Source organism: Nerophis lumbriciformis, linkage group LG25 (genome assembly GCF_033978685.3).
Source record: "Nerophis lumbriciformis linkage group LG25, RoL_Nlum_v2.1, whole genome shotgun sequence".
Classification (NCBI taxonomy): Eukaryota; Metazoa; Chordata; class Actinopteri; order Syngnathiformes; family Syngnathidae; genus Nerophis; species Nerophis lumbriciformis.
In genome coordinates, this window is record NC_084572.2 from 32,052,242 (window position 1) to 32,064,302 (window position 12,061).

A 12,061-nucleotide genomic window follows, 5' to 3' on the forward strand; every position below is an offset into this window, starting at 1 on the left:
AATCATTTTGGTGATTTAACCCCCAATTCCAACCCTTGATGCTGAGTGCCAAGCAGGGAGGTAATGGGTCCCATTTTTATAGTCTTTGGTATGAGTCGGCCGATCACCCTTTCTACATACACTATATTGCCAAAAGTATTTGGCCACCCATCCAAAGGAGGAGAATCAGGTGTCCTAATCACTAGGACCGGTGTATAAAATCAAACACTTAGGCATGGAGACTGTCTACAAATATTTGTGAAAGAATGGGCCGCTTTCAGTGATTTCCAGCGTGGAACTGTGCAACAAATCCAGTCGTGAAATTTCCTCGCTCCTAAATATTCCAAAGTCAACTTTATCATAAGAAAAGGGAAAAGTTTGGGAACAACAGCAAGTCAGCCAGGTTCAAACACTGATGACATCTATTAAACAAGACAAGAAGCAAGGAGTTAAACAGAGACAGAATTAAATTTGGCTCAATCGAGGAGAGCGCGTACATCTGTACCCTTGTACAGTGTTCCAACACGCTCTGACGAAAGATTGTACGCCTCCTCTTTTATTTGGACTCTCCCTGATTACATGGCTACAGCTGTTTCTAAGGGACGAGGGTCGTAAACAGCCATCACCTTTGATTAAAACATCCATCCATCCATCCATTTTCTACCTTTTAATCCCTTCGGGGTCGCGGGGGGCGCTGGAGCCTATTTCAGCTACAATCGGGCGGAAGGCGGGGTACACCCTGGACAAGTCGCCACCTCAACACAGATAGACAGACAACATTCACACACTAGGGCCAATTTAGTGTTGCCAATCAACCTATCCCCAGATGCATGTTTTTGGAGGTGGGAGGAAGCCCACGCAGTCACGGGGAGAACATGCAAACTCCACACAGAAAGATCCCGAGCCCGTGATTGAACCCAGGACTGCTCAGGACCTTCGTATTGTGAGGCAGACGCACTAACCCCTCTTCCACCGTGCTGCCCTTGATTAAAACAGTTCAAAGAAAAGGTCGTAAAACAGTACAAAGAAACGGTGCCTGGAGGGGAGTCTGGTCCTGCTTCCTCTCTGCTTTGTAGTTCTCGGGTCAAGACCAAATGTTTCTGTGGATTACAATACATCAAAGAAACAGAACACCTTTATGCTGCTTCCCATCCTACACAGTGGAGTTTTACAAGCCTTCTTCTTGGTAGGATCAGAGACAGCTTTTGTCTTCTCGCCGGGAACTCATTGAAACACAAGGTTTTGTGATAACTTTGATACAATTATTCTGACACATAGTGCAAAGACTTTGTGCACAGTCAGTTGCTACAGAGCGCCAAACTTCATGTGACTTTCCAATTAGCCCACGTACGGTACGCAGAGAGCTTCATGGAACGGGTTTCCATGGCCGAGCAGCTGCATCTAAGGCATACATTGCCAAGTCCAATGCAAAGTGTGGGATGCAGTGGTGTAAAGTACGTCGCCACTGGACTCTAGAGCAGTGGAGACGCCTTCTCTGGACTGATGAATCACTCTTTTCCATCTGGCAATCTGATGGACCAGTCTGGGTTTGGAGGTTGCCAGGAGAACGCTACATTTCGGACTGCATTGCGCCGAGTGTGAAATTTGGTGGAGGAGGAATTATGGTGTGGGGTTGTTTTTCAGGAGTTGGGCTTGGCCCCTTAGTTCCAGTGAAAGGAACTTTGAATGCTCCAGGATATCAGTCAGTCAATCAATCAATGCTTACTTATATAGCCCTAAATCACAAGTGTCTCAAAGGGCTGCACAAGCCACAACGACATCCTCGGCTCAGATCCCACATCAGGCCAAGGAAAAACTCAGCCCAATGAGAAACCTTGGAGAGGACCGGTGCAATGGACGTTGAGTGGATCTAGCATAATATTGTGAGAGTCCAGTCCATAGTGGATCTAACATAATAGTGAGAGTCCAGTCCATAGTGGATCCAACATAATAGTGAGAGTCCAGTCCATAGTGGGTCTAACATAATAGTGAGAGTCCAGTCCATAGTGGATCTAACATAATAGTGTGAGAGTCCAGTCCATAGTGGATCTAACATAATAGTGAGAGTCCAGTCCATAGTGGATCTAACCTAATAGTGAGAGTCCAGTCCATAGTGGATCCAACATAATAGTGAGAGTCCAGTCCATAGTGGATCTAACATAATAGTGAGAGTCCAGTCCATAGTGGATCTAGCATAATAGTGAGAGTCCAGTCCATAGTGGATCTAACATAATAGTGAGAGTCCAGTCCATAGTGGATCTAACATAATAGTAAGAGTCCAGTCCATAGTGGATCTAACATAATAGTGAGAGTCCAGTCCATAGTGGATCTAACATAATAGTGTGAGAGTCCAGTCCATAGTGGATCTAACATAATAGTGAGAGTCCAGTCCATAGTGGATCTAACATAATATTGTGAAAGTCCAGTCCATAGTGGATCTAACATAATAGTGAGAGTCCAGTCCATAGTGGATCTAACATAATAGTGTGAGAGTCCAGTCCATAGTGGATCTAACATAATAGTGAGAGTCCAGTCCACAGTGGATCCAACATAATAGTGAGAGTCCAGTCCATAGTGGATCCAACATAATAGTGAGAGTCCAGTCCATAGTGGATCTAACATAATAGTGTGAGAGTCCAGTCCATAGTGGATGTAACATAATAGTGAGAGTCTAGTCCATAGTGGATCTAACATAATAGTGAGAGTCCAGTCCATAGTGGATCTAACATAATAGTGAGAGTCCAGTCCATAGTGGATCTAACATAATAGTAAGAGTCCAGTCCATAGTGGATCTAACATAATAGTGAGAGTCCAGTCCATAGTGGATCTAACATAATAGTGTGAGAGTCCAGTCCATAGTGGATCTAATATAATAGTGAGAGTCCAGTCCATAGTGGATCTAACATAGTAGTGAGAGTCCAGTCCATAGTGGATCTAACATAATAGTGAGAGTCCAGTCCATAGTGGATCTAACATAATAGTGTGAGAGTCCAGTCCATAGTGGCTCTAACATAATAGTGTGAGAGTCCAGTCCATAGTGGCTCTAACATAATAGTGAGAGTCCAGTCCATAGTGGATCTAACATTATAGTGAGAGTCCAGTCCATAGTGGATCTAACATAATAGTGAGAGTCCAGTCCATAGTGGATCTAACATAATAGTGAGAGTCCAGTCCATAGTGGATCTAACATAATAGTGAGAGTCCAGTCCGTAGTGGATCTAACATAATAGTGAGAGTCCAGTCCATAGTGGATCTAACATAATAGTGAGAGTCCAGTCCATAGTGGATCTAACATAATATTGTGAAAGTCCAGTCCATAGTGGATCTAACATAATAGTGAGAGTCCAGTCCATAGTGGATCTAACATAATAGTGTGAGAGTCCAGTCCATAGTGGATCTAACATAATAGTGAGAGTCCAGTCCACAGTGGATCTAACATAATAGTGAGAGTCCAGTCCATAGTGGATCCAACATAATAGTGAGAGTCCAGTCCATAGTGGATCTAACATAATAGTGTGAGAGTCCAGTCCATAGTGGATGCAACATAATAGTGAGAGTCTAGTCCATAGTGGATCTAACATAATAGTGAGAGTCCAGTCCATAGTGGATCTAACATAATAGTGAGAGTCCAGTCCATAGTGGATCTAACATAATAGTAAGAGTCCAGTCCATAGTGGATCTAACATAATAGTGAGAGTCCAGTCCATAGTGGATCTAACATAATAGTGTGAGAGTCCAGTCCATAGTGGATCTAATATAATAGTGAGAGTCCAGTCCATAGTGGATCTAACATAGTAGTGAGAGTCCAGTCCATAGTGGATCTAACATAATAGTGAGAGTCCAGTCCATAGTGGATCTAACATAATAGTGTGAGAGTCCAGTCCATAGTGGATCTAACATAATAGTGAGAGTCCAGTCCATAGTGGATCTAACATTATAGTGAGAGTCCAGTCCATAGTGGATCTAACATAATAGTGAGAGTCCAGTCCATAGTGGATCTAACATAATAGTGAGAGTCCAGTCCATAGTGGATCCAACATAATAGTGAGAGTCCAGTCCATAGTGGATCTAACATAATAGTGAGAGTCCAGTCCATAGTGGATCTAACATAATAGTGAGAGTCCAGTCCATAGTGGATCTAACATAATAGTGAGAGTCCAGTCCATAGTGGATCTAACATAATAGTGAGAGTCCAGTCCATAGTGGATCTAACATAATAGTGAGAGTCCAGTCCATAGTGGATCTAACATAATAGTGTGAGAGTCCAGTCCATAGTGGATCTAACATAATAGTGAGAGTCCAGTCCATAGTGGATCTAACATAATAGTGAGAGTCCAGTCCATAGTGGATCTAGCATAATAGTGAGAGTCCAGTCCATAGTGGATCCAACATAATAGTGAGAGTGCAGTCCATAGTGGATCTAACATAATAGCGTGAGAGTCCAGTCCATAGTGGATGTAACATAATAGTGAGAGTCTAGTCCATAGTGGATCTAACATAATAGTGAGAGTCCAGTCCATAGTGGATCTAACATAATAGTGAGAGTCCAGTCCATAGTGGATCTAACATAATAGTGAGAGTCCAGTCCATAGTGGATCTAACATAATAGTGAGAGTCCAGTCCATAGTGGATCTAACATAATAGTGAGAGTCCAGTCCATAGTGGATCTAACATAATAGTGAGAGTCCAGTCCATAGTGGATCTAACATAATAGTGAGAGTCCAGTCCATAGTGGATCTAACATAATAGTGAGAGTCCAGTCCATAGTGGATCTAGCATAATAGTGAGAGTCCAGTCCATAGTGGATCCAACATAATAGTGAGAGTGCAGTCCATAGTGGATCTAACATAATAGCGTGAGAGTCCAGTCCATAGTGGATGTAACATAATAGTGAGAGTCTAGTCCATAGTGGATCTAACATAATAGTGAGAGTCCAGTCCATAGTGGATCTAACATAATAGTGAGAGTCCAGTCCATAGTGGATCTAACATAATAGTGAGAGTCCAGTCCATAGTGGATCTAACATAATAGTGAGAGTCCAGTCCATAGTGGATCTAACATAATAGTGAGAGTCCAGTCCATAGTGGATCTAACATAATAGTGAGAGTCCAGTCCATAGTGGATCTAACATAATAGTGAGAGTCCAGTCCATAGTGGATCTAACATAATAGTGAGAGTCCAGTCCATAGTGGATCTAGCATAATAGTGAGAGTCCAGTCCATAGTGGATCCAACATAATAGTGAGAGTGCAGTCCATAGTGGATCTAACATAATAGCGTGAGAGTCCAGTCCATAGTGGATGTAACATAATAGTGAGAGTCTAGTCCATAGTGGATCTAACATAATAGTGAGAGTCCAGTCCATAGTGGATCTAACATAATAGTGAGAGTCCAGTTCATAGTGGATCTAACATAATAGTGAGAGTCCAGTCCATAGTGGATCTAACATAATAGTGAGAGTCCAGTCCATACTGGATCTAACATAATAGTGAGAGTCCAGTCCATAGTGGATCCAACATAATAGTAAGAGTCCAGTCCATAGTGGATCTAGCATAATAGTGAGAGTCCAGTCCATAGTGGATCTAGCATAATAGTGAGAGTCCAGTCCATAGTGGATCTAACATAATAGTGAGAGTCCAGTCCATAGTGGATCTAACATAATAGTGAGAGTCCAGTCCATAGTGGATCTAACATAATAGTGAGAGTCCAGTCCATAGTGGATCTAACATAATAGTGAGAGTCCAGTCCATAGTGGATCTAACATAATAGTGAGAGTCCAGTCCATAGTGGATCTAACATAATAGTGAGAGTCCAGTCCATAGTGGATCTAACATAATAGTGAGAGTCCAGTCCATAGTGGATCTAACATAATAGTGTGAGAGTCCAGTCCATAGTGGATCTAACATAATAGTGAGAGTCCAGTCCATAGTGGATCTAACATAATAGTGAGAGTCCAGTCCATAGTGGATCTAGCATAATAGTGAGAGTCCAGTCCATAGTGGATCCAACATAATAGTGAGAGTGCAGTCCATAGTGGATCTAACATAATAGCGTGAGAGTCCAGTCCATAGTGGATGTAACATAATAGTGAGAGTCTAGTCCATAGTGGATCTAACATAATAGTGAGAGTCCAGTCCATAGTGGATCTAACATAATAGTGAGAGTCCAGTCCATAGTGGATCCAACATAATAGTGAGAGTCCAGTCCATAGTGGATCTAACATAATAGTGAGAGTCCAGTCCATAGTGGATCTAACATAATAGTGAGAGTCCAGTCCATAGTGGATCTAACATAATAGTGAGAGTCCAGTCCATAGTGGATCTAACATAATAGTGAGAGTCCAGTCCATAGTGGATCTAACATAATATTTTGAGAGTCCAGTCCATAGTGGATCTAACATAATAGTGAGAGTCCAGTCCATAGTGGATCTAACATAATAGTGAGAGTCCAGTCCATAGTGGATCTAACATAATAGTGAGAGTCCAGTCCATAGTGGATCTAACATAATAGTGAGAGTCCAGTCCATAGTGGATCTAACATAATAGTGAGAGTCCAGTCCATAGTGGATCTAGCATAATAGTGAGAGTCCAGTCCATAGTGGATCCAACATAATAGTGAGAGTGCAGTCCATAGTGGATCTAACATAATAGCGTGAGAGTCCAGTCCATAGTGGATGTAACATAATAGTGAGAGTCTAGTCCATAGTGGATCTAACATAATAGTGAGAGTCCAGTCCATAGTGGATCTAACATAATAGTGAGAGTCCAGTTCATAGTGGATCCAACATAATAGTGAGAGTCCAGTCCATAGTGGATCTAACATAATAGTGAGAGTCCAGTCCATACTGGATCTAACATAATAGTGAGAGTCCAGTCCATAGTGGATCTAACATAATAGTAAGAGTCCAGTCCATAGTGGATCTAGCATAATAGTGAGAGTCCAGTCCATAGTGGATCTAGCATAATAGTGAGAGTCCAGTCCATAGTGGATCTAACATAATAGTGAGAGTCCAGTCCATAGTGGATCTAACATAATAGTGAGAGTCCAGTCCATAGTGGATCTAACATAATAGTGAGAGTCCAGTCCATAGTGGATCTAACATAATTGTGAGAGTCCAGTCCATAGTGGATCTAACATAATAGTGAGAGTCCAGTCCATAGTGGATCTAACATAATAGTGAGAGTCCAGTCCATAGTGGATCTAACATAATAGTGAGAGTCCAGTCCATAGTGGATCTAACATAATAGTGAGAGTCCAGTCCATAGTGGATCTAACATAATAGTGAGAGTCCAGTCCATAGTGGATCTAACATAATAGTGTGAGAGTCCAGTCCATAGTGGATCTAACATAATAGTGAGAGTCCAGTCCATAGTGGATCTAACATAATAGTGAGAGTCCAGTCCATAGTGGATCTAGCATAATAGTGAGAGTCCAGTCCATAGTGGATCCAACATAATAGTGAGAGTGCAGTCCATAGTGGATCTAACATAATAGCGTGAGAGTCCAGTCCATAGTGGATGTAACATAATAGTGAGAGTCTAGTCCATAGTGGATCTAACATAATAGTGAGAGTCCAGTCCATAGTGGATCTAACATAATAGTGAGAGTCCAGTCCATAGTGGATCTAACATAATAGTGAGAGTCCAGTCCATAGTGGATCTAACATAATAGTGAGAGTCCAGTCCATAGTGGATCTAACATAATAGTGAGAGTCCAGTCCATAGTGGATCTAACATAATAGTGAGAGTCCAGTCCATAGTGGATCTAACATAATAGTGAGAGTCCAGTCCATAGTGGATCTAACATAATAGTGAGAGTCCAGTCCATAGTGGATCTAGCATAATAGTGAGAGTCCAGTCCATAGTGGATCCAACATAATAGTGAGAGTGCAGTCCATAGTGGATCTAACATAATAGCGTGAGAGTCCAGTCCATAGTGGATGTAACATAATAGTGAGAGTCTAGTCCATAGTGGATCTAACATAATAGTGAGAGTCCAGTCCATAGTGGATCTAACATAATAGTGAGAGTCCAGTCCATAGTGGATCTAACATAATAGTGAGAGTCCAGTCCATAGTGGATCTAACATAATAGTGAGAGTCCAGTCCATAGTGGATCTAACATAATAGTGAGAGTCCAGTCCATAGTGGATCTAACATAATAGTGAGAGTCCAGTCCATAGTGGATCCAACATAATAGTGAGAGTCCAGTCCATAGTGGATCTAACATAATAGTGAGAGTCCAGTCCATAGTGGATCTAGCATAATAGTGAGAGTCCAGTCCATAGTGGATCCAACATAATAGTGAGAGTGCAGTCCATAGTGGATCTAACATAATAGCGTGAGAGTCCAGTCCATAGTGGATGTAACATAATAGTGAGAGTCTAGTCCATAGTGGATCTAACATAATAGTGAGAGTCCAGTCCATAGTGGATCTAACATAATAGTGAGAGTCCAGTTCATAGTGGATCTAACATAATAGTGAGAGTCCAGTCCATAGTGGATCTAACATAATAGTGAGAGTCCAGTCCATACTGGATCTAACATAATAGTGAGAGTCCAGTCCATAGTGGATCCAACATAATAGTAAGAGTCCAGTCCATAGTGGATCTAGCATAATAGTGAGAGTCCAGTCCATAGTGGATCTAGCATAATAGTGAGAGTCCAGTCCATAGTGGATCTAACATAATAGTGAGAGTCCAGTCCATAGTGGATCTAACATAATAGTGAGAGTCCAGTCCATAGTGGATCTAACATAATAGTGAGAGTCCAATCCATAGTGGATCTAACATAATTGTGAGAGTCCAGTCCATAGTGGATCTAACATAATAGTGAGAGTCCAGTCCATAGTGGATCTAACATAATAGTGAGAGTCCAGTCCATAGTGGATCTAACATAATAGTGAGAGTCCAGTCCATAGTGGATCTAACATAATAGTGTGAGAGTCCAGTCCATAGTGGATCTAACATAATAGTGAGAGTCCAGTCCATAGTGGATCTAACATAATAGTGAGAGTCCAGTCCATAGTGGATCTAGCATAATAGTGAGAGTCCAGTCCATAGTGGATCCAACATAATAGTGAGAGTGCAGTCCATAGTGGATCTAACATAATAGCGTGAGAGTCCAGTCCATAGTGGATGTAACATAATAGTGAGAGTCTAGTCCATAGTGGATCTAACATAATAGTGAGAGTCCAGTCCATAGTGGATCTAACATAATAGTGAGAGTCCAGTCCATAGTGGATCCAACATAATAGTGAGAGTCCAGTCCATAGTGGATCTAACATAATAGTGAGAGTCCAGTCCATAGTGGATCCAACATAATAGTAAGAGTCCAGTCCATAGTGGATCTAACATAATAGTGAGAGTCCAGTCCATAGTGGATCTAACATAATAGTGAGAGTCCAGTCCATAGTGGATCTAACATAATATTTTGAGAGTCCAGTCCATAGTGGATCTAACATAATAGTGAGAGTCCAGTCCATAGTGGATCTAACATAATAGTGAGAGTCCAGTCCATAGTGGATCTAACATAATAGTGAGAGTCCAGTCCATAGTGGATCTAACATAATAGTGAGAGTCCAGTCCATAGTGGATCTAGCATAATAGTGAGAGTCCAGTCCATAGTGGATCTAACATAATAGTGAGAGTCCAGTCCATAGTGGATCTAACATAATAGTGAGAGTCCAGTCCATAGTGGATCTAACATAATAGTGAGAGTCCAGTCCATAGTGGATCTAACATAATTGTGAGAGTCCAGTCCATAGTGGATCTAACATAATAGTGAGAGTCCAGTCCATAGTGGATCTAACATAATAGTGAGAGTCCAGTCCATAGTGGATCTAACATAATAGTGAGAGTCCAGTCCATAGTGGATCTAACATAATAGTGAGAGTCCAGTCCATAGTGGATCCAACATAATAGTGAGAGTCCAGTCCATAGTGGATCTAACATAATAGTGAGAGTCCAGTCCATAGTGGATCTAACATAATAGTGAGAGTCCAGTCCATAGTGGATCTAACATAATAGTGAGAGTCCAGTCCATAGTGGATCCAACATAATAGTGAGAGTCCAGTCCATAGTGGATCTAACATAATAGTGAGAGTCCAGTCCATAGTGGATCTAACATAATAGTGAGAGTCCAGTCCATAGTGGATCTAACATAATAGTGAGAGTCCAGTCCATAGTGGATCCAACATAATAGTGAGAGTCCAGTCCATAGTGGGATACCAAAACAATTTTAGACAATTCCATGGGATGGCACTTCAAGTTCATATGTGAGTAAAGGCAGGGTGGCCAAATACTTTTGGCAATATAGTGTATATAAAGATTTGTATTTACAACATTAATAATATATACAAACTATGCAAATGTAAAAAATTTAAGCTTTTAGTTATGTTTTTATTTTTTGTTGGTAATTGTTTTTCAATCTTCATTATTTACTTCAAGTTATTACAGTACGTCTCTATATACATATTTATTTTATTTTGTTTATTAATTTTAGCCATTTCAATTTCTTACACACATTTGTTATTACATATGTTGGCCAGAGGGGGAGCACTTCAAATTTTTTACACACACTTGTTATTTCATATGTTGACCAGAGGGGGGAGCACTTTTAAAACCGACACCGATTGTAGCTGAGATAGGCTCCAGCGCCCCCCGCGACCCCAAAGGGAATAAGCGGTAGAAAATGGATGGATGGACACAGTCAATTTGGAAAAATCCCTCCTTTTTGGGACCACCCTCATTTCACCACCAGGGGGTGCAAATGAGACATTCTCTATCAGATGCAATGGTTTTCTGTATTGGGACCATGATTTATGTCCTAACTTATTCACCGGTCCTCATATGGCAGGTACTTTTCCTCGTTGATGTCTCAAGAAGGGTAGAAATACAAGAACCCACACTTTGTTGCGTAATAAAATCAACGTTCATGTGTTTGCCTAACAGCGGTGTGGAGCATTGTTTCCACATGTGCGACAGGATGGTGATCTATTTCTTCATCGCTGCCTCCTACGCTCCTTGGTGAGTTCATGATGCACGTCTATAATAATCATCAACGCCTTCCTTTACAGCTGAGGTGCCCAAAGTGGGGCCAGTGGGCCCACTTTGGCTCGCTCAGTTGTTTGTGTTTCATTTGTGTTTCGCACTTAAAATTAGGGTCCAATATCAATGTAAAATGTTGGTGTGATATCAGCAACAACAACAAAAAAAACAGGTATCGGGTGATATCGGTTTGTATGTCAAATATCTGATCCAATAAAATAAAGTAAAAACACATGAAGACGAGGAAAATAACACAAAGGACATCAAATGATTAAAAGAGAACCGAGCTGATGCCACTTCCGCGGCGCCGTTTCTACATACAGCTACAAAGTAAAACCCGGCGAAAAACCCCGAAATGAGCAATTAATATTACATATAATAAACACCCATATACCTCGCTATGATGCCTCTGCAGTGCTTATTAATGTTTTTATGTTATTTCTTTCTTTTTGTTTATTGCCATAAAACATCTATTTTTCTTTCCTTATTTTTTTTAAAAACAATAGAATATTTTATAATCATTTTCCTGTGTTTTGTGTCCTAATGTGGTCACCAACACATAGGAAACCACATGTTTATCATTAGTAGTATTGTTGCGTGTATTATCAAATAAACTTTATGGTTTATTAAATTACTAGACCTCAAAAACAAAACAACCAAAAAAATCAAATAAATGGAATACTTAAAATGATAATAAATATAAACCTTTTTTTTATTATTGACATACAATATTTATTTAAATGTTTTATTTCTAAAAAAAATTATGTATAATATTTTATAATATTTGGCCTGTATTGTGTAGCCTTATATATTAACCCAAATAATGGAAAAAAAAAAAGTTTTATATTATTATTATTATTGGGTTTATTAGCCTCAAAACATGTATAAGTAAATATAATTCAATTATTGACACTCAATTTTTTTTATTTTTTTTTCATAAAATGTGCTATCTTTTCTTTATTAAAAATAAAACAATAGGATATTTTTGATTTGCAATAACTAATATTTTGCCTGTATTATGAAACCTAATGTAGTCA

General features: G+C 40.2%; 1 protein-coding gene across 1 annotated transcript in view; it reads left to right on the forward strand.

Moving 5' to 3' along the window:
- Positions 1-12,061, forward strand: part of LOC133621828 (monocyte to macrophage differentiation factor 2-like) — a 40,369-nt gene that overhangs the window by 15,788 nt on the left and 12,520 nt on the right. The window contains exon 4 of the mRNA XM_061984216.1: positions 10,929-11,003. Within this exon, the coding sequence (XP_061840200.1) occupies positions 10,929-11,003 (75 nt within the window). The remainder of the gene's footprint in view (positions 1-10,928; positions 11,004-12,061) is intronic.